The sequence below is a fragment of the Actinia tenebrosa genome, unplaced genomic scaffold (assembly GCF_029948245.1).
Source record: "Actinia tenebrosa isolate PJP-AT-01 unplaced genomic scaffold, QUT_ActTen_1.0 PGA_scaffold3__52_contigs__length_22856419, whole genome shotgun sequence".
NCBI classification, from domain to species: domain Eukaryota; kingdom Metazoa; phylum Cnidaria; class Anthozoa; order Actiniaria; family Actiniidae; genus Actinia; species Actinia tenebrosa.
In genome coordinates, this window is record NW_028292580.1 from 2,238,011 (window position 1) to 2,261,769 (window position 23,759).

The following is a 23,759-nucleotide window of genomic DNA, read 5'->3' on the forward strand; positions in this document are numbered from 1 at the left end:
TTGCAAGCCTTTTGTATCTTTTTACGTTTTTTTATTTGTTTTCGTTCACTATTTCGTCAATTATTTTATCTGGATCTTATCACTATTGGTAAATTGAGTGGCAACGGTACACTTAAAGATACTGCTTCGCTAAAGTACGGAATAATGAAGCTTTTCGGATGCTTTCAGCGTGGTCCAGAATATCCTGATTGTTAAAAATATTCAATTCCGCTTGACTTTTGGTTTCAATCTACAACAAGAAGAAATAACGTTCTAAGTACTATATTGTTATCTTAATGTAATATCCTAATAATTATTATTTCTTACTGATGGAGGAAAAAATCTTAAAACGGGCTAAATTCAAAAAATAACCACGCAGAAGTGCTATTTCTCAATGATCGGGTAAAATTGAAATGAACAAAATTGACTGACTGCGAGCTCACCTCAATGTATGCCTTCAGCTCCATACAGCATTCAACCATCTTCTTGAATATCTAATAAATAACGATCAATAACTATTTTAATAAGCATTACACATCAGCAAATGGCTGATATGCGTAATTCATATACAAAATACTAATTAAATAGGAATGCCAATATAGATGTAGTTCATACAATTTAAGCATTGTTATTTACTGAAGGCAACTATTAACTAAAACCTCTGGCCTGATTCAAGTCAGGTTACGGCAAATTCACTTCTTGAATTCCAATTCAGTGTAATAGCTTTTACGGAGATAGCAAAACAGAAGGAAATCCCTTGATTCAGTCGAGAGACCTAACACACTCTACTCGCATGTTATTCAGACACCGCGAACCAAGTCCAACACCCCAGAGGTTAGTGGCAAGTGTACTACCTCTACAACACTCTACACACTTGTGTGTCTAACACACTATACTCACATGTTATGCAGAGACCGGGAACCAAGTCCAACACCCCAGAGGTGAAAGGCAAGTGCACGTGTACTACCGCTACCACACTCTACACACGTCTGTCTACACATTTCTGTGTTTCTTTTTGAGGATCACAGCTTTGCCATTACGAACCGATATAAATTGCCAATGTTGTGTTTTTTAAATGCACTACTGCTTTATCAAACTGATGTAGTGCTAACTAAATAAACTTACTGACCTGAGTGTCCCAGACGGTCACTGGGATGGACGAATAAGACAGACACGATGAACATGCTCCAGCCTCAATGTAACATTTCAGGGCCGAGGAATAATTTTTGGAATCTGTAAAGAAAACATTAATAATGGTTATATTTCTATAACATGACTGCAGGTAGGTAGTCTTCAGTCCATGTTGGACTTCCTTTTTTGAGGTTGTTTAATGTTGTTAAATCGTTTACTGAAATCGTTGTACTTTATTGCTGAAATATAAAACGCACGTGCATGTCAATGTATTGTGATCTAACACTCTGGGAGCCGTAGAGCACGACATAATCAAGCGTCAAGACACGAGGCGTAGCCGAGTTTATCCAGTCTTGCTTTTAGCATGCTCTGCAGCTCCCTAAGTGTTCCTCTATCGCAGTAAGGCATAAGCAGCCGCGTTATATTGCTTTTATGACTAGTCCAATCCTTTTTTTGAGGTCCAATCCTTTTTTTGATATACATGAATGATGCTCAATTTCTCACAAAAACAATTCACTTATTGCTCTACGCTGATGATATGAATCTTCTATGCAACAATAAATGCCTTAGAAAAGCTACTAATATCCTAAACAAGGAGCTACTGTCATTAAATGATTGGTTTAAGGCCAATAAACTCACAGTCAATTTGTCAAAAACAAAATATTTCTTATTTGGAACGCAGCAACGGCTTAGAAATATCGTGGCTGGTGGTGTTCAAGGTCAGTTGTCCCTTAAAAATGGTCAAAATATTGATAACACGTCACATACTAAATTCTTAGGTGTACTTTTGGATGACAACCTTATACATAGAGTCCTCAAATTTCTTTTGTGTCAAGAAAAATTGCAAAATCAATTGGAATTCTCTATAAATGCAGACACTATCTTTCTCTTGAAGCTCTAATAAATCTTTATTATAGTTTCATATATCCGTATCTTTCTTATGGCACCTTGATTTGGGGTAGTAACTACAAATCAAGGATTAAACCCATTCACATTCTACAAAAATGAGCTCTCCGTGTAATTGCGTTTTCAAACTTCAGAACACCCAGCAGACCACTTTTTAAAAAACTTGACATCCTAAATATTTTTGAAATAACTAAATTTCAGCTCTGTCAACTAGCTTACAAACATTCAAACTCCAATCTACCAGATATTTTTGGTAACCTTTTTCAAGGTACAGATTTGATTCACAATTACAATACGCGGTCTAAATCAAATAAGAATCTATATGTCCCTCCAGTAAACCTGAATTATGGGAAGTTTTGTGTTAATTATGCAGCTGTCACAAGCTGGAATGATTTACCACATTATATAAAAACCAGTTCAACACATAAAGTCTTTAAAAATAAGCTTAAAAAACATCTGTTGCTTTAGAATTTTGATTCTATTTAGGTTTTGCTTCAATGTAACTTTATTTCCTACTTTAATTTAGTTCAAACTTCACTTTATTATATATAACTTTTTATGTGTATTGAATCTATTTTAATTTGCTACTTTCCCCCTTGTAACTTCTTATTTCAAAGTATTATATAGTTTCAAGGTGCAGAAATATTCTCTTAACCCTTTTGCGTTGTTTTCTTATGCTCCTCCCAGTTAATTTTTTTTAATACAGCTGTAGTGATGTAAAGTATAAAATTCTCATTCTGGGAAATAAAAAAACCTTGAAACCTTGAAACTAATTTTTGAAAGATTTTTCGCGACACAAATATCTAGCTATCAAGTGACCGATTTTGGTCATCCAATATGGCACCTCCAATCAATCATTCATTCCATTTCTTACGTGAAGATATAGAAATATAGATAAGTCATAGTGCTTGGGAACGAATTCCGGGCGAGAGACCCTTGGAATTAAATTCGGAAAAATTAATTTCCGATCTCGCTGGGAATCGAACCCACGACCTTCGGAATTGTACTACCGATGCTCTACCAGCTGAGCTAGACACAGGCAGCCCAAACAGGGTTCCTGTGTATGGTTTATAAGGGAATGTATGGGAGTTATGATTAAGGTCATGAAAATAAAATGTTTCACTCAACAATTTGCCTCTAAACTTGCTGCAGTTGTTGCTTTTTTTAGGTAGAGAAGAGCGGATTTCGAAAAAACCCACTAAACGGCCTAAAATCGCGCTGAAACGTCGCCAGAAGACTGAACAAAGTAAAAGCAACGACTGCAACAAGTTTTGAAGCAAATTGTTGAGTGAAACATTTTATTTTCGTAACTTTATCATAACTCCCATACATTCCCTTAGAAACCATACACAGGACCTTGTTTAGGCTGACTGTGAGCTAGAGGTCAGACCGATAGCAGGCCGGGGTGAAATAGATGTTAGGTCGCGGTAATTATGATGTAAAGATGAAAATATATGGACCGCGTAGCACTTATGAAATACATTTCTTAATTCTTTCTAGGGTGTCCGAGCAGGATGTACAGTAGCAAGGGTGTGCAGCTACCTTACATATAACAGGAACTTACCAAGATATATATCACCCAATGTTTGTAGCCACACGGCATTGTATGGGTAGGCTATAACAGCATGTTTGGTAGTGTGCAGCATGGCATGGTCTATCTGCTCAAAATTCACGCTACTTCGGCTAAAGCAAAAGTTAAAAATACTTTATAAATACGTATTAAAATGGCTATTACAATTATTGTTGCAGTGCGACACGCGAGGTTTGATTTTCGCCAACTATGCCTTGACAAAAACCGTCAATCAAAGAAGCGCAATAATAACAAATCTCGGGAATTTTTTAGATGGAATTAAATATTTTAAAGGAATAGACGATTTAAGTCTTTATTTCAGTCGACAATCTTCCTCAAGACATTTTTTTGCTGTTTCTTCTTTGATTCATTGAAGGTAGTTGAAATGGTAATCGGCTACCGAAACATCAATTCCAAATATAGCACATAGCAACCAACTTGAATAACTATTGTTCTGCAGTGACTAGCCTCTGTACCCTAATGCTTGTTAGAACGCTTTTGTTTCCAGATGAACACAAGGCTAGTCAGTTATATAGTTATTCAAATTGGTCGCCATATAGTTTTCAATCAGTGCATATAAGGGAATGACACGTGGTCTGAAATGGGAAAATATTGCGGCCATTGAAGGTGGAAGTTAGTCAGCCTTTGCACTTTTGATTGACTTACTTTGTGACAGACGTTGGCCAAAGGTAACCATGTGAGCTGAAGATTTCTCTGGCATTCTCTTGCCCTTCCTGTAATAGTAACACCAATTTTACCTTTTTCGTTTTGGGTTTCAGAACCAAAATCAGGTACGGTTATTTTTCCGCTTCCTTGACTACGTTTAAGAATTAGTAAATTTTGATTTATGCATGAAGAACAAAAAACACAAACACTTAACATATAAACACAAAGTACAAAAAACATCAAAAAATAAAATAAAATAAAGAAAAACAATAACAAACAAACTTCAACACCAAAACCAACAAATAACAACAGATGTTATGGTGGTCGCAGAAAAATAAAAAAGCGATCTAAGGCTAAGGGAGCATTTATTTCTTAGGAGGGGGTAATAACTGATGCTTGCCTTTGATAAATTGTGCAGCCTTACGAGACATGATACAACAACTGCTAAACAAGTCTCTTCCTGAAAAAGAAGAAAATGCTACATTTAAAATACAGTTTTAAAATCTTCAATTTCTTTGGATACCCTTAAAACCTCTCAGACAGATTTGGAATTAAGGTTTTGTTACCATTATTAAAAGGGTTTCAATAAAAAATCATTTCGTCAAATCCACATTTTTTATTGTTATTTCTACTGATAATAAATGCAAGTCACTCTACTGTTCAAGATATTATGACAATCATAGCATGATACAAAGGCTGTTCCAAATAACATGTTTGACAATTTTATTGAACCGAAAAAAGATCTATCAACATTTTCTAATAATTAATTGCTGAATTAGGATACATGTAGTCGCATGTGGTATTCCATTATATTATTTTACTCATGATCACTCTCTTAATTTTGATTGGGTGAAAACATAGATTCTTTTAAATAGCTCTTGATGTCGAAAAGATTAATCTATTATGCAAAAAAAAAAAAAATAAATAAATAAATAAATTGCAGGTAATATATATTCATCCTGTCAGGTTCACTCAAGGGCAGACAGACAGACAGACTTACCTGGATGTGGTCATCAAAATCTAGAAAGCTTGATCTGAAGGTATCAAAAAATTAATAGGCAAAATTAACAACTGATAAGTAACGCAAAAATATGTGTGTAGTGATAGATATCTACATTATTTGTAGCCCGGAAAAAAACCCCTCTCTGCTGATCTAAATCTGGGCATTGATATCTCACAGATCTTGTTCGTGTTTTTGGAGTGGAGTGAGCTTACACATTTAAAAACCTAATAAAACAAGCTATACTTCTGTGGACTAGAATACTAAAAGTTATATAAAAGTTAATTGATAGTGCATCATCTTTTTTTTTTTCACAATAAAACGAATGTGTCATACAGGCAAAAAGTATGCATGTGCAGTCTGGCAGTTATTGAATACTTACACACTCATATTGCTAGCCTCTCTCCTTATTGGGATTGTAGGTCTGCCATCTTGGGGTCTCTTGTGTTGTACAGTTGAGCTGAATATTCTGAGCACTAAGAGAGATCAGAACTGTCATTACTGAATAGCATGATTTATGTGTAGTGCTATCCCTCTTCAAAGCATGTGTGATTTCTTTTGAGAATAAGATTCTTTGTTAAAGGGAATGGAAAGTATTGAAAAGTGGGAAAATATCCATGTATCTTTTCTCAAAAAACAAGAAAAGAAAGAAATGATATTACAAGGAATGGCGCATGGTCTGGAGTGTGAAAACATTAGGTACAGGCCTAAATGATGCATTATCCTAAAGATAATAACAGAATGCAATCAAGTATAATTGAATGTCATTATTCTAACTGAAGCTCAATATTAGTTTTTTTTACTTATTTTTCTTTTCCTTTCTCTCTTTGATTTCGATTTTAAATAAATATTTGTATGGATGTATGGCGTTGTTATTTAAGTTTATTTAAAAAAATAAAAATTCAATAACATAAAAAATAAAGAATAAAGAAATAGAAGAAGGCCCAAGCTAAAAAGCTTTATTTATTGGGGTGCAACCACGTGACTGAATATCTTGTGTAATGAGATATTGATACACTAACTAACAATGAAACAGCCACCAGGTTGGTTGATCTAACTAGAGAATGTAATGAGAGATGCTTTGTTATCATCAACCAAGATGGCAGCTATGACATAACATGAACTTTAACAATAACGAACACACCGTAATCTTCTGATTCGCGAAGGCAATAGATCATTTGAAAACATTCGAATAAGAATAAGACTTTGAACAGGATTCTGGTGGTCATGGAATCAAGCCGTGATGATGGGAAAAGAGAATTTGAAGCATGGGTAAAGTATCTTGTGTGGGTGCTACCGCACCACATGAGTCAATCCCTTGACATATAAGTAACAGTGAAATGGTCTCCATGTACATAACAAGACATTCAAGCTAATGAGAAATGCTTTGTTATATCTTCAGCCAACATGGAGCTATGATGTAACATGCACCTCAATAATAGAATGTCAATCAAACATTATATACTATATAATATTATATAGTATATATGATCATAGTTTTTTTCCTTTTTTATATATACCCTATATCTATTTTATTGTAAAGCTTGATATTGTATATAATGCTTAATAAATTATTAATATTCTTATTCTTATCATTATTATTATTTTTAACAAACCTCCATCTCATAGTAGGCGTATGTATTTGCGCCACTGCTGAGGCTTCATAACAGACAGACAAGAGGCTGCCAGCAAAGAACCAAGCTGGAAAACAAAACAAAACAATAACATCAATCATCAATAATTATATCCCTTATTACTAACGAAGAGTGACTGCCGTTTACAGAAAGAATAGAATAACATTTGATGGTTGGAAAATATGTGGCAAATACACAAATGTTTTTACATTCCTGTGTTTAGCATTGCATTTGACTATTTTTCTTGATTTTCTCTGTATTTCCAGTAAATGCATGTACTAAACTTTTATTTATTGCAAGTCAACTTCACCTGCCATGTGTGCCACAAATGATCTGTCTCTAATTTGTGTGCCATGCATGGATGACTACATAAGACTAGATACTGATTACATTCTGATTGAATTAGCACATTCTTTTGGCAAATATTTCTTTTGTTATTAGCTTGTTGCCTTAAAACCAGCTTGTCCAACGGATCTCATTACTGATCCTGGCTTTATGTGTGCACACAACTGATAGTAACACTTCATGTCATAAACCCAATGTGAAGCCATGTTGATTTGATGGTAAACCTTATGTCAAAATTCAGCTTTCTATTACTAACTGTCCAACTAGTTTGTTAATACTAAATATAATGGACCTTGTGTCTTCAGGAGCTCAGGTTAAGTGAGTATGCCTGATGGGATTTTAATCCATAGCCAATATGCACTGTCAACAGTTCCTGTATTTTCTTGCTCTCTGTTATGTTTGGTGTTTGCTTTGTCAATTTTGCTGAGTGAGAAGTAGTAGACAGTCTATTATTCATGGGGGATGGTTGGGGGTTTAATGGGTTCCATCAAACAGTAATCAAATGAAAATACAGGGAGTGCTTGCAGTCCAATATAGGTAGAGGTAAGATAAAGTCAGATGAGAGGCAAAACCTCTCTTCTACTCTCCCTGGATGGAATGCAGGAAGGTTTTCACATACAGTTCTATAATCTATAGTAGTGGATTCTTCCGTGTCCATTTTCAGGTCTGACAGGAAGGTCAGGTCTTTGCTGTTTAATAGATATACCACTGCAACTCTTTCCATGTGAGGTAAGATATCTAGTTCTGTGGATAGAAACATTTTCAGTTGGTTTACTCCTCTAAATATCTTCTTCCCTCCCTTCTCCCTTTCTTTCAGTTTCTTTCTTCCTTTCTTCCTTCCTCCCTTCCTTTCTTTCTTTCTCTCTTTCTTTCTTTCTGTTTCTTTCTTCCTTTCTTTCTGTTTCTTTCTTTCTTTCTTTCTTCCTTCCTTTCTTTCTGTCTCTCTTTCTTTCTTTCTTCCTTCCTTCCCACTTAAATCAGGGTTTTATTACACCCCACAATATTTTTTATTCACTCTCATTTTTTCTTTCGGTCCTCCTTTTCTTCTCTCCTCATTTGTTGGAATTTTCAGCGGTGAGGTTGTGATTGGAGTCCCAGATGTACCAAACCTCAGGGTCTTTATAATAACTGAGGATAAGGTGCTGTCTTTGTAGATAAATCATCTACAAGTACTTATATTTTTAATTGGCACAGATGACAACTTTCAATGGCAGTCCTGTCTCTCCACACTTTATTAACTTACCAATATCAGAGGGACACAAAAGAACCACCAAGGCATAAAGAAACCCTGTCAGTGACCCCCCCTCAGTACCTTCACCTCATACTAACCACTTCTCATTATTGTACGTGCCTTTGGTCATATACACATAGAAAAGGGTCTATTTACAACTCATAAATCATTATCAAATGAATATGTATGACAGGGACTTACAATTACTGGTTTGATGAATGTATGACTTGACTTGATTAACCAAGTCTTCTTTTCTAAGAAATGAAATTATAGTGCATTGAACAAATATATGTCAAGATTCTTAAAGTCACTATTATATTGAATCTGAGAATCTGTAACATTTTACTCACTTGCTTTTGTTTTTCTTTAAGTTGATAACTAGAAGCTCTTGGTTGATCGCCATTTTAACCCTTTCAATGGCTGACACTGGTCCGGTATTGGTTGCGCCTAACCTTCCAATGGCATATTGCAATAGGGCCATAGATACTTCATATGCCTAGAAAAATATTTTGTTGTTCGTTTGTCAAATTCCTTGCAACAACAAGTGCAGGACCAATATCAGTGCAACTAATATAAGTCAGTCAATGTGTTGCCATGACATTAGTAAGGTAGCACAAAGTTTCCAAGTCACAAGATTATGGAATGTAATGGAAATGCCTCGCTAGTTGATTTTTAACAGAACCTACTTTGACAAGATGAAAAATTGTGCAATTCTTCACTCATGACTATAAAGAGCTATAATCATATTATTATGGTATGAGCTAGTTCCTACTTAGGGGTTAGTGATACACCCAGAACACATGACTATTAAGGGTATAATGAGCTAGTTCCTACTAAATAGGGTTAGTGATACACTCAAAACACATGACTATTAAGGGTATAATGAGCTAGTTCCTACTAAGTAGGGTTTGTGATACACCCAGAACACGACTATTAGTATAGGAAATTGCACGATCTCGAGTACAATTTGGAAATTAATACACACGAGTAATGTTTTGAAAGTTCTTATAATTGCATGAGCCTTTAGGCAAGTAATGTTTTGAAAGTTCTTATAATTGCATGAGCCTTTAGGCGAGTGCAATTAAAGAACTTTCAAAACATTACGAGTGTCTATTAATTCTAAATTGTACCAGAAGATCGTGCTATTTTTAGTTTATAGTTCACTCAACAAAATTTCAGTAAAAAATGCGAAGCGACGCTGTTCATCTTTGTCTATTTGGCGGCCGATTTTCAGTCCATCACGCAACTGAAATGCATAAAGAAGATTAGTTCTTACGGCTTTATAATTTTATTTATGTTTTTTAAAGTACAAAACGATAGAAAATAATTGTTTTGACATTGTTTTGGCCGTGTTGCCATAGTGACTTAATTCGGTACTCCTACGGAGTACAATTAACGCTATAATTGTACTCCTCTCGACCAATCAGAGTTGAGTAATTTTGTTGAGTGTACTATAAAGGGTATAATAAGCTAGTTCCTACTTAGGGGTTAGTGATACACCCACAACACATGACTATTAAGGGTATAATGAGCTAGTTCCTACTTAGGGGTTAGTGGTACACTGACAACACATGAATAGGTAACCGGTTGTTTCGCTACCACACACTTTCGCTACCATGAATATTAAGGGTATAATGAGCTAGTTCCTACTTGGGAGTTAGTTAGGGGTTAGTAAGCCATGCTTAGTTACATACAACATGCAGCTGTAAAGAGTTTTCCATAGCCATTACTACATCTTGATACCACTACTAACATTATCCTTTCACATGCTTTCAGTATAGTACTGAGTTCGACCCCTTTGACCTGCGCTGTAGTACTGAGTTTGACCCCTTTGGCCTGCGCCACTGCTGTACTTTGTGGTGGTGGTTAGTGATGACAAGTTTTTGTAGTTCCTTTTGTTCGCCTAACTAACACCATTATCTTGTGTGATGAAAGTACCTTTCAAACCTTTTTCTTTCTGTATATATAATATTGAAATTCATCCTGAAGTGTGATTGAATGTGAGGCTGGATGGGCAAAAATGTATTGTTCCAGCCAATACGGCTGCAGCATGAAAATGATCTTGAAGAGGATTCTTGTAGGAGTGGTATAAAGAATGAATATGGGAAATAATAATATTAAATCATATTTACATTATAACAATAATGCATCCTAAATGAAGAATGTTTCATGAAATTAATGCTTCATGCTTTACCTTCACTCTATGATATTAGTCATTATGTATAACTGTTATGGTCTGATGCCATAAAACTTATAAGTACCTTTTTTGAAGCACACTGCATGGTTTTGGAAAACATGATGTGTAATATTTCTTGTAGAAGAGGGTCTTGGATGTCATCAATGTACGCCTTGTATGTCATGCAGGTCAAATTCTGAAAAATCCAAAATAATGGTTTTACATCAGGTTTTACAACTATTGGAGTACATCCCTAATATGCTTTTTGTTTCCATGGAAACCTATAATTAGTACTAATGAGGTGGTTGGTTGGTGTGTTACCTGTAAGTGAACCCTTCTTGACGGCTGAATCTTGTGCAATTCCTCAACAATATAGTTGATCTCTTGTGGGTCAAAACTCAACCGGAGATTTTGCTGTAGGTAGCCACACTTTAGATCCTTGTCATCTGTATCAAACAGTTCCAAAAAAATGGACCCTTTCAGCATGGGCGTAGTGTTTCTCCATTCAGACAACATCATTCCCTAGAGTATCCTTTCTTTGTTTAACATTGAGAAGACACACGGATACGAATACAACTCAAGTTTGCAAATTATCTAATTCTCAAGAGAATGAGATTATCAATGAATAATGAAATCATAATAAATAATAACACATGGTCTGATAGAGAAAACATTATGCTCAAGCTGAAGGGGTCTATTAACAACATGACCAGCACAGCCCCTAACATCTGGAAACACTTAAGCTTTTGCTTTAGAGTAATGCACCACATGAAGTAGGCTGTGTTTGACATAAAAACCATAGTATTCCATAGCAAGGTGTGGAAATGTTATTGAAAAGCCGATAATGATGTTCAGTGACACCAATTGTAACGCAAAATGTCCGATTCCTCGCGTGCTATTTATAGAGCCTTTCACTTGTGATATATTTCTGGCTTATTACAACTCCTAACAAAAACTGCTAATTAAAATAAAACTAACTTTGGACGAAACACATGTCATGAAGATAACTAAAATGATAATTAAATATAAAATTTCAACTACAAATTAACTTAAGTTTTAACTAAGAGCCATACCACTTCTAAACATTGGGTAAGTATTGACTGAACTGTACTTCACTGGATTCACTTCCATCTTCTTGTCAACTTGGAATTATCATCAGCCTATTTCAAATAATATTTTGTGAAGAGTATAATTATAAGAAAATGGGTTTAAATTATGACTTTGAAATGCTTCCCAAGGGCGTAAAATAATACAATTTGCTATTTGCAACAAAATTTGTCAATCAAGTAATTTCCATGACTTTGTCAAAAGAATTTGTTTTAAAACACAATCATGTGCCTAAGAAGTGGCAGTATGAGATGCCTTGACTGACATCCAATAACACCTACTTTGTTGTCGTAACACCAAATTGTCTCGATGTGTAGACTCAGAGATTATCAATACCCACCCCCTCACCTAGCTCCCCCATGGAGGAATTTTGAATTTCAGAGGGATGGGGAGTCAGAGAAAGAACATAATTACAGTTTGTATGGAATGAAATGGGAATTTTCAGGGGTAGGGGTGGGGTCTTAAAAAATCCCCCATGGGGGAAAAGATAATTTCTGGAATGACACAATATCCATCACAATTTGAGTTGGATTGATTGGCATTGATGATTTTGGAATTTTTAGATGACAGCCTAGTATTATTGAAAAACACCAAATAAGAAAGTTTTCATACTAAAGTTAATAGAGTCACGCAAAATCTAAGGTTTGGGTTCTAATTATAAATGTTGCTATGCCAATTCAGTTTTTATCGAGCGTGCATGGGCTGAATTGAAATGTTCAATGTAACTGGATTGGTAAATACTTGCTTACCTTAAAATCACTAAGAAATATTTTAGCTTCAGAGTTTTGTGCTACTTTGAATCCATCTTCAAAACAGCTACACAACAAACTACAAATAAAGTATAGATTTAAAAAATCAACCCTCATCAGTGTTTACGCCCCTCATTGAAGGTTTTTGTTATCTTGGTAACCAAATAAAGTATATCAGGTGCGGATGTAAGGAGGGGCTGATGGGTTTCAGGCTGACTGGGGCAATCTTTCATGACCAAAATATCCAGAATTCCGGTAATATAATTTCTGGAAACCATAATTATTCTGACCATATTCCATATCAGTTTTGTTGGGATCATGTGCCCCTAGACCTTCTTTGGTTTTATTTGCATAGTCTGGTGTGTGAATTATCAAGGGTGTATTCACACTAGGCCGACAAAATTTGTTCAGCCCAAAATTGCTACCAAAGTTTGTGCCAACCAAAAATCTAGATTAATAATATTATATTTGTCCAAATGCAAATGCCCATCTTTTTTTTTTGTCTTTCAAAACCTATGAAAAATAAGTTATAAAAACAGTATGTTTTGATGCTTGTCCCAGATTTGGAGGCCTCTAGACAACAGCTTTAAATTTAATTTTTTTATTTGGTTGACTGGGATTTTTCCCAGCAGGATGATGGCAGAATTTTTAGTTAAACAAACAAAAATTGGTCTAGTATATTGTCTATTGCAGAATTTGTATGGCCCCCCTTTCTCAGATTCCAGGATTTGTCCCTACTAAGTAAGCTTTCAATAACTGGGCTAATATTTCCTTTACTTACCAAACAAATGACTTCAAGATCTGAAATATTGAATCCTTGTCCAGGGATTGCTTGAATGTGTTGGAATCCTTAATTTGTAATGTCTTCGCACACAACTGATAATGGAAGAAAAAATGCATTCTTGGCAAATAAATTAAGACTATATTATTTTACTAGAAGTCTATAATTCAATTGACCTAGTCCACATAGGAATAATATCATCCAATGTCAGATCACGTCATTCTCTTGAGAATAAGATTCTTTGTAATTGTTTAAGTTGTATCAATATTATTCATGACTGTGTTTTCTAATGCACAACAATTAAACAAAGAAATGATAGTAACTCTATACTAGAGAATGATATATGGTCGTGAATGGTATAACAGTGGTTCAGGTCTATTCCTCATGATCTCACTCCCTTGTTTCAGCTTCTCTCAACATTGAATGACCTTATTAAAACACAGCACTAATGTAAAAAAGGGACACTTTGTGCTTTATGGAAGACTAGCTACAAGTACCAGGGTCTGAAAGGATATTCCCAGGAGGAAGGAATAGATAAATTATAGCACAATGTCTGGGAAACTAGAAAAAAAATCTTATGTTATTTGGGATATTGGCAAGGGCCATGACTCGGAATTGCTGCAGAATTAAATATCCGGAATGTGGGATTTTGCTAGTTTGTGATTTACGGGAAATACCATGAAAACATTAATAAATAAAAACAAAATCATGCTCTTTAAATATGTTGAATGTGGGCAAGATGTTATGGGCCACAGGATTTTGGGGGAAAATAGGGAGTGATTAGGGATCAGGACCCCCCTTACAGACCCTGAAGTACCAGTATGTTGAAGGAACTACACTCAATTAGAACATTACCTTTACTTAACATTTCCTTAAGGTAAACAATAATAGTGCCTATGATGTCCAATAACAACACTTACTGACAAGATGCATTCAAGGTAATCTTTGGTGCTTGTCTTTAAGCCACTCCAAAAATCAGAGTCAGTCAGTTGACCCTCTAGAACTAGTCTTATAATATTACAGGCTTCAATCTGCTGTTGCAGGCTGCAGGCTGTGTGGAAACTCCAGTCTTGGCTTGGAACTACTATAATATTATCTAATCAGTGGTCACTGCTTAGATTCCCACAATGGAGTATTATTATGTATTAACCACAAACATTTGCTGCAATATACTAACAAGGAATGCATTTGGGCTCCCTGTGCATTTATTATCCCAACTATTTTAATTACATTCTCAACCCTGTAAAAACCTTTGATAACCCACCTTAAAGGATGAGGATTTATTATGTTGCACTTATTCCAGCAAAGAATTGCTGTGTTGTCTTTCCTCAGACATGGTATCTGTTGTATTATCTGTTGTATTGTCCAACAAACCAGAACAAGACATGTAATAGCCATGTAACATATCCTCTTGGACTGTATAACACGATGACCTACAACACTATATGGAATTAATAGTGCTCGCATGTCATTATTACACCATTAAATCTCTATCAGCTCCTTTGTGTTTGTTGTGACACAACAACATGAGATGAGAGGCAAACCAACAGACTACAGAAGACAAGAGAAGAATACAAGACAAGACGATAGTACAGTTATTTATTTATAACATTCAACTGCACACACGCAAAAAAAACTACACAATTTATTTGTTATGGTAAATAGAATTTATGTCACAGAGTAATTTTCTAGATCGAATTAGAAATATTTAGAAGTTGTTTTTTTTCAGAGGGAGGAAAACCGGAGATTTCAGAGAAAAACCCTGGAAGCAGGAGAGAACCAACAATCAACTTTACTCACATACAACGGATCCAAGAATTAAACCCAGGTCACATTGGTGAGAGGCGAGCGCTCTCACCGCTACATCACCCATGCTTCCAATGTGCTTCACATTATAAAGTGGATTAAATCTCTGCAGCTATTTGTGTTTAATGTGAAACAATGAGTCAGTGAGATGGCAAAACACAAGACATGACACAAAACAGCAATAGATAAATACCCAGTAAGAAATTTTTGCTTCCGCGATAAAAACTGTTAATTTTTATGTGAAACAACAAGGCAATGAGATGGCTAGATGAGACAAGAGACACACAACTACATAATATGTAAAAAAATTATTTTAATACGAAAACAAATGCTAAAACTCACACTGATTGCTACATGTATTATTTTATATTTTAATGCAGTTAATGTGACAAGACTGTGGCAAAAATAGGACAAGATGACATGTCATGATGCAACAAAAGATATCACAACACGAGACGACCTAAGATGAATCAACACTAAACACATGAGACAACAACACCCATCTATTGTTAATTTTACTTTTTTTAAGTGGGTTCAGCCACAGGAAAAGCTCAACCACCATACCAAACTATATCATTTTAAAATGCCTACCTTAGCTTCCTTGCAGTGCTGGAAAAGTTTGGCAGCTTTTCAAATTTTTCTTGGTATAAATATAAACTCCCCAGATCAAATGACACCTGAAATGAAAGCAATGGAGTGTTACGACTAAGTTTCAGGAGGGTAAAAATTTAATAATCAAAATGAAAAATAATAGTTTGAACTGAGAAAATGTGTTCAAGTGCTAGTGAAATTAAAATGTTCTTAATCCAATGAAAACCTTTAGCATCTTTGGTTTAGAATATGGATAAACCAGATAATCTCAAGGCAACTTTATAACAAAATTATTATATTTAAAGTCTGTTTATTCCATCATCCATATATTCACACAATATCTGTGTTTTACTGACTGAAACAGGGGTCTTGCTTGTGTTTCATGTGCTATACTGTATGTTTTGCTGGCTTCATTAGGCAAGCATTTGTTATACTCCCCCCCCACCCCACCCCCCAGTAGATTTTTGCCTCCTTCATGTTGTCGCTGTATTCGTGGTAAATGGGCTACACCTGTTAGGCAATCATTTGTTCTACTCCCCCCCCCCCCACCCCACCCCCCAGTAGATTTTTGCCTCCTTCATGTTGTCGCTGTATTCATGCTAAATGTGCTACACATGTATGTTTTGCCGGCTTCATTTTGCAAGCATCTGTTCTCCTCCCCCCGCCCCCCTCCCCAGATTTTTACCATCTTCATGTTGTCACTGTATTAATTTTATGCCAAATGTGCCTGAATTGTACATGTTGCAATGTGTGTATTTAAACCCTATTCATATCTGTTCTAGGATTTTAAACTGTGTGTAAAGGGATATTAAAACAGTTGTCATGATTGGCATTTAACTGCATAATTACAGTGGAAAATTAGGGGGCTTTCATTTATTAGCGCATGGAGGGGAGGGGTAAGAATGATTGTAGGCATGGTTACAATATTTTGAGAAAATGGTTGTCACCTTTTTAGGGGGGTTGAGAATTATAAGAGGGGCTATGCAATTGTAAGCAAAAACAAAAACCAAACAAAAATGCATGCAAAAGAAGTTAAGAAAAATGCACACAGTATCAAAGTATTGGCCATCTTCTCATTCTTTGTCAGTAGGATAACTGAATTACTACATGTTTGCCAGTGACATAGTTAAACTTGACGGACTAATAATAATCAGCATACCTGTGCCTTGATGTCTGCTAATCTCACTGTTTCTACTTCATCTAGTCTTTCTTTCTTTAATTTAATGTCCTTCCCATCAGGTTCAGGTTATCATTCTTGTCTTCAGTATCTGATTCTTTGGCAGGTGTTTCTGTTGTAGCAGTGTTCTGGTCTAATGGACAAGGCAACTCAAGGTCTTTTAGTAAGGTTCAGAGTATATCCTCAAGGATGGAAATGCAAGTGGAGAGTTGTTCTTTAAGCTAGAAAACAACATTAGAAATAATGGAGGTTACCATTAGCAGGGCTTCTGACAGGATGCGCGGGTGCGGATCCGCATAATTTGCCTTTTTCCGCACAATCGAACGATTTCCGCATAATCCGGCAAAATCCCGCATAATTCGTCAAAAATCTAAAGAAAACTTAATAATCAAGAAGAAATGTATTATAATGTTTTCTTATTTTGATGAAATTACGAACTTTTTATTGTTTACTTACCAAATTTCAAGCAATAAACAGCGTTTAAAACTGTATATTGAATCGTGTAATGAAAAGGAACAAGGCGTTCTTAGTTAAAAAAAATTGAAAGAGCCTGGTAACTAGCCTTGAATAAAACGTACTCTCTGATTGGCTAGAAGTCAAACAATAGCAGACATAGATAGCAAATGAGAGTTCTGGTTAAATACATGTATTCGCAGACAAGATTTTCGCGCGTAAAATAATATTTCTCTCGTATACATTTGACATGTAGCGACTTGCTAAAACATGCTCAAAATGGATAAATTAAATTAAATGCAATTACGTTACAATTGTTGGCTCTGGGCCATTTACATTTCCACAGCTGCATGAATTAGACCAAGTGTATCTGTGTTTGCGGAGAAATAGAAAAGTCTAAACCCTTCTATTTTCTTTCACCAGAGCCGCATTTTAATAGCACCCCGAGACAATTACATGTAGGCAAATGCGGAGTCTTTTGATGTCTAGAAACTGATTACGATCGTTAATCGTTACCATCGTAAACAAGTATATTTAAGCCTAGGGTTAGCTTAACTGGCACTGTGATGTTCAGTTTTAAAAATATAATATTTCAAAAGCAAATACATCATATATAAAATTGAAGAAATTAAAACGACTTAAATTATGCTATTTAAGGATTTTTGATTTTGTGGAGCGAGTTAATTTCCTATAAATAAGGCGTACATAATAGATAATCTATTTACTACGAATATGCAAACGATTGTTGTGCAAGGTGAGGTGAGGTGGTAAATAACGTTGAGATTTTTTGTTGAGCTTCAAAAACAGATCATAATTTAAGGTTTCGAAAAAAAACAACATTCAAAGCAATGTTTTGGAGAGAAGCATATCGAGAAGAATTGCATGTAGTGCGAAGAACATGGCGATTACACGTGTGGATTAAAAACCTGAGATAAACAAGACCAGTGTCAAATAAAGAAGCAAAATCAAGGTAAAACTGTAAATAATTGCGTAAAACTTTAGTTAAGCAAAGTTTGGAGTTAAATAAAGAAGCAAAATTTTTAAAAAACGTGTATAATCCTGTAAAAAAAATTCAGAAATTTTTTCGATCGTGACGTCATCCCGCATCCTATTCCGCATAATTTGCCATTTTCTCCGCATAATCCGGAAAAAAATCTCGCATAATTTCAATTTTTTTCCCGCATCCTGTCAGAAGCCCTGTTTGTTTAAGTTGTATCAATATTATTCATGATTGTGTCTTCTAATGCACAACAAATAAACAAAGAAATGATAGTAACTCTATACTAGAGAATGATATATATATGGTCTTGAATGGTATAACAGTAGTTCAGGTCTATTCCTCATGATCTCACACCCTTGTTTCAGCTTCTCTCAACATTGAATGACCTTATTAAAACACAGCACTAATGTAAAAAAGGGACACTAATTTGTGCTTTATGGAAGACTAGCTACAAGTACCAGGGTCTGAAAGGATATTCCCAGGAGGAAGGAATAAATAAATTATAGCACAGTGTCTGGGAAACTAGAAAAAAAATCTTGTTATTCGGGATGTTGGCAAGGGCCATGACTCGGAATTGCTGCAGAATTAAATATCCGGAATGTGGGATTTTGCTTTGTGATTTACAGGAAATACCATGAAAACATTAATAAATAAAAACAAAATCATGCTCTTTAAATATGTTGAATGTGGGCAAGATGTCATGGGCCACAGGATTTTGGGGGAAAATAGGGAGTGATTAGGGATCAGGACCCCCCTTACAGACCCTGAAGTACCAGTATGTTGAAGGAACTACACTCAATTAGAACATTACCTTTACTTAACATTTCCTTCAGGTCAACAATAATAGTGCCTATGATGTCCAATAACAACACTTACTGACAAGATGCATTCAAGGTAATCTTTGGTGCTTGTCTTTAAGCCACTCCAAAAATCAGAGTCAGTCAGTTGACCCTCTAGAACTAGTCTTATAATATTACAGGCTTCAATCTGCTGCTGCAGGCTGCCAGAGTGTTCTTTTTCTAGTGATTTTCTGTAATCCATGGGAAGTTCTTATTGTATGTTATCAGTGATGAGAAGCTGCAAGAGGTCCTTCAAATGAAGAAAGAAAATCTTACACTAGCTATTAAAACGGGCAACAATTTCACATTAAAGAATAATATAATAATGCTGCAATACTAGTAGTACTACTTAATTTAAATTGTATATTGATGATGATAATGATGATGATTATGATTGCAGATTCTCATAATTATAATACTGTATCACTAAAAAAGATACACAATGATAATGAAAATAATTATAATTATAACAACAATGGACATTTTAGTGATTTTAATGATAGCAATATAATAATGAAAATGATAGCAAACATTCAAGATACATACAGTATAATAGCAAAAATTAAGGAAAGTAAAGATATATAATAGTGCAAGGGTTCAGGATTGTAATGACACCATTACTAACAAGCCACTGAGATAAAATGAAAAAATAATTTATAAAGAAAAAAGATAATGGAGTCATGATGACCTTTGCTCTATTAAAGGTTAGTATTGATTGAACTAAAACTCAGTTTTAAATAAGAACAGAAAACAAAAAGAAAGATAGATGAAAATATAATCTCAAAAGTTCTAAAAAACTCATAAAAGGAAACAGTTATTGTGAACAATCCTGAACAATCCGCACCGTACGGTAAGGTGTCGGTAAGTTGTCAGGAAGGTGTCGGTGAGTGGTTGGTAAGTGGTTGGCCAACCGCTTACTGACACCTTATGGTATAGTATGGTGTGGATTGTTCACAATAGTCAAAAGAAACAATACTAAAAAGTAAAAAGTATAGTTTTGCTATGTGTGGAAACTCCAGTCTTGGCTTAACGCTGATACATGAAAATGAAATAAGAAAATTACCTAATACATAGCATATATATATACCTATAATATATTTGGAATCAAACACTCATGTACTATTAGTATAAGGTGCCAAATAAAATTGTATTGTATTGTATATTGTATTGTACTAACCACAGAGTACACCCCTCTCCCCCTAGCAGTATCATGCAGGGTAAAGTTATCAGAAACCTAATATACTGCTCAAACTCACCAGCAACAATATATAATAAGAGCCATGGCAGATTTTTCATTGAGTTCCTTGAGTGATACCAATCCATTCTTCACCTTTAATTAAAGACATTTAATTAACATTTGAATATCTCCAGGGTATGTATCGCTACAGCTTTGGCTTTTGACATGTACTATATACAGTACATACATGATATATCCAACACTACATGTAAGTCCTTTTCCAGCTAAAAATATCCTTGGATGCATCAAAGAGAAACAAGGGAACTGGCAGTCTTAAGTGGTTGTTTCGATACCTCAAATGCATTCCTTCCATAAATTTGGTATCCTTCTGAAGGAGTTGGTCATGTATGACATGTTTAGATAAGTACTAAAGGGAGTGGTTTGTTGGGTTTCTCCATGTGTGCCGAACTGGGCTTGTAATGTATCCCTCCTCAATTCAAAAACCACTGTAATGTAATACCATAAGCTGCTAATTTTAAAAGTTTACAAGTTATCTATTAACTTTGATTTATACCCTTCACTGATAGAATACAACATTTTTTCACATGAATTACATGATCCCTACTTACATTTTGGTATAATGGTGTTTGAAGCTTTAATAGTTCATTGAAAAACAGGTTTTGCCAGTGCAATGACAAACTAGAAAAAAGAAGCTCACACTCATATACTGTAATATATTGAGGCAAGGACAAGTATGTCAATTAATGCATTTAAGAATGAGTGGGTAGGTGGTGATCGTTGGATGGATTAATCACTGGATAGAAGAAGGATGCCAATAAATATCATTGGGATAAAGAGTAATAGCTTTATTTAACGCTAATTGGGCTTTGAACAACTGGGCCCTGCTATATTACAGCGCCTTTCATAATCACCAAATTTGGTGCCAGCCCAAAACATGGATTTTGGCTTCTGTCAATCAAACTCATGGAAACAAACTGAATGAAATCTAAGCGGATAGAACAAATACGAATACTTATGATCTATATCTATAGCTAAACCAGAGCTAACCAGCAAAAAGGGGAAGCACAGTCTGTAGTTTTCAAGTCTTGTGGTGATTTCATCAGCTTTTTGAGGCTGTAAAAAGAGAAAAATGCTATAGTTCAGATTCAAATGCTGCATTTTTTACAACTTGCCAAAACATAACAGCACATATCTATAGAACTCAACATTTAAATAGTTATTAAATTTAAAAAACCTACCTCCACTGAATAATACTGCTTGCTTGAATACAACTTGAACCTTCATTTTTAATTCTTGTCAATATACCCAGGGTTTTTTCGTTTGATGTCTTCGATTTTACTTCAGCAGAGGCATTATTTTGAGTAAACATATTTGCTCTCATCTCAAAAACTTGTCATGAGATCTTTTGTTTTAAGAGCTTTGAAGGCTATTTTATCTTCTAACAAATAGTTTTTTCTTCATTACAAATCAACCAAGGAAGGTTTCTTTGCAAAAATGAGCGAAAAAACTTTTGATTTCCTGCCTTTTTGCTTTCTAATGCCAACAGCCAATCAATGATCGTGTTTCGTCATGTGACCAAGAAAAATCTGCTGACTAATGAAGCGAACAGCATATTCAAAATGGTGGTGAGGGTTGTGGTTGTTTTTTCTCGCAAAAGAAGGGGAAAAATCAAAAAGTCAGCCAAAACAAGGTATTAATTTAATTTTATAGTTAAGCTTTCAATGTGTTATGTCCATTTTCTAAAATTTAAAAAATTATCAACGCTTTATCAGAATGAAACTTACTAGTAAAAGTTTTAAAAGTTTTTCTTTCAAAAGTTTTTTTTCGACACTGAAGCAGCAAGACATCAGCTAAGCACATTATTATTAAAAATAATAATAAAGCAAATACAACATGTTTGAGCATTAGATTTCACTTGGAGGATTTCAGGAACAGGAGAATAAGTTTCTGGCAGACAGCACCATCTGATAAATGTCATGCATTCTTCAGGTTAATTTATTCAATTTTATAAAAATGTATTGTCATTATTGCTAATAAATGTTTTAGCTTGTAGTTGTGATCAATTGCAAACCCGGAAATTATTGGGATATATAAGCGGTATTGTTGGAATTGAAGCAACCCACCCCATATCTGCAGAGTGTTAGTACACCTGTAAGTTTTAAAAAGTCAAAATTGCATTTAAATTATATATTCCATTTAATGTTCACTTCAGTCCATCATGAAATATTAACACTGGGTAGAGACAACAAAGTCTTTATCCTCTTTTAGTAGCATCAGCCAAAATTTCCATTCCAAAAATCAACTTTTAAATTCCAATTGGAATTCAGTGGATGAAGAGCCACATCTGTGGAAAATGCTACTGTTATCCTTAAGTAGGATTGTAAGCAGGATCGTGCATCCTATGTGAGATCTTTTAAGGATTTTTTATAAAGTAACTTTTATAATGTCAAGTTAAATTTACTGTAGCTGTTCATTAGTGTCATAAGGATGATCATAGTGCCTTCAAAATATGCTGAGGAAAATTAGAATTATATAAAGGCATTTCAGCTGTTTTCGCAGATTTTTCACAGGTATATCTGTTTCAACGAGTTTTTATCTTGCTGAAATTCACAGGTTTTTCACAGGTTTCTGTTTCAACAAGTTTTTATCATGCCCAAATTCACAGGTGTTTCACAGGTTTCTGTTTCAACGAGTTTTTATCATGCCCAAATTCACAGGTTTCTGTTTCAATGAGTTTTTATCATGCCCAAATTCACAGGTTTTTCACAGGTTTCTGTTTCAATGAGTTTTTATCATGCCCAAATTTACATGTTTTTCACAGGTTTCTCCACAGAAAATAAAATTCACAGGTTTTTCCCACACAGGTTTAAAATGTTCACAGGTTTTTCACAGGTTTCAAAACTTAAGATTTTTCCAAGAATCGACATGAAATCGGCCGTGTAAAATTTGCAGGTTTTTTCACAGGTCACTTTGATGTTACCTGTGTTTTCACAGGATTTTCACAGGATTTTCACATGTTCTCAGCCAGTAGTATACAGTGCCTACAGTAATTGCCAGTGTGTGCTGTTGTGGTGTGCTTCACAGGGAATAAATCCATAAATCAAATCATAAGTCATTGCTGAATGGATGTATTTATTAGGGGACGGGTATGTAAAGTCCTGACTTTCTTAGCCTCTCAGAGGAGGAGGACTGTCTTTTATTAGTCAAGAGTACATAGAAGTCTAAGAGTGTTGCAGGGTGTGACAGCTGAAGTGCATTACCTTCAATTCCCAACCCCTTCATGATAATTTGTAACTGCTAAACCATCTTAATATCTTGTCATGATTACTGTACCTGGTGTATTTGCTCAGCTGTACAATCTTTCGTGAATGTTGGCTGCATAAACGGGTAAAGATTGAAAACAAAAGCTTAATTCATTTG

At 35.0% G+C, this 23,759-nt stretch overlaps 3 protein-coding genes across 14 annotated transcripts in view; 1 reads left to right on the plus strand and 2 right to left on the minus strand.

Annotated features, from left to right (window-relative positions):
- LOC116288325 (integrator complex subunit 8-like) lies at window positions 1-19,317 on the minus strand. 11 transcript variants are annotated; one of them, XR_016120647.1, is made up of 15 exons: window positions 17,306-17,370; window positions 16,832-17,070; window positions 15,673-15,758; window positions 14,540-14,628; window positions 14,131-14,359; window positions 13,276-13,370; window positions 12,495-12,573; window positions 11,712-11,798; window positions 10,960-11,084; window positions 10,724-10,834; window positions 8,813-8,958; window positions 8,664-8,716; window positions 7,851-7,975; window positions 6,869-6,953; window positions 5,640-5,728 (listed from the first exon to the last, which is right to left on the minus strand). XR_016120647.1 is itself a non-coding variant. In XM_089034866.1 (11 exons), the coding sequence occupies exons 4-11, from the start codon at window positions 5,640-5,642 to the stop codon at window positions 113-115; spliced, it is 561 nt and encodes a 186-aa protein (XP_088890992.1). In that variant the 5' UTR covers window positions 5,643-5,728; window positions 6,869-6,953; window positions 7,524-7,654; window positions 7,851-7,974; the 3' UTR covers window positions 1-112. The 11 variants fall into 11 exon arrangements, 2 of the variants coding, with proteins under 2 accessions (XP_088890992.1, XP_088890991.1); XR_016120646.1 differs by having other exon boundaries at window positions 14,131-14,356; window positions 14,540-15,193; XR_016120643.1 differs by having other exon boundaries at window positions 14,540-15,193.
- Window positions 19,255-23,759, minus strand: part of LOC116289880 (uncharacterized) — a 4,891-nt gene continuing 386 nt past the window's right edge. Inside the window, exons 3-7 of one of the 2 annotated variants that reach the window (XM_089034868.1) lie at window positions 21,578-23,714; window positions 21,387-21,452; window positions 20,948-21,017; window positions 20,398-20,471; window positions 19,255-19,391 (exon numbers count right to left, since the gene is read on the minus strand). In XM_089034868.1, the coding sequence (XP_088890994.1) occupies window positions 19,322-19,391; window positions 20,398-20,471; window positions 20,948-21,017; window positions 21,387-21,452; window positions 21,578-21,720 (423 nt within the window). In that variant the 5' untranslated portion in view covers window positions 21,721-23,714 and the 3' untranslated portion in view covers window positions 19,255-19,321. Of the gene's footprint in view, window positions 19,392-20,397; window positions 20,472-20,947; window positions 21,018-21,386; window positions 21,453-21,577; window positions 23,715-23,759 lie in introns of those variants that run through there. The other variant, XM_089034869.1, reaches the window with a different exon arrangement.
- The window catches only part of LOC116289878 (uncharacterized), a 12,508-nt gene continuing 10,724 nt past the window's right edge, over window positions 21,976-23,759 (plus strand). The window contains exon 1 of the mRNA XM_089034860.1: window positions 21,976-22,029. The gene's annotated coding sequence lies outside the window, so the exon portion shown is untranslated. The remainder of the gene's footprint in view (window positions 22,030-23,759) is intronic.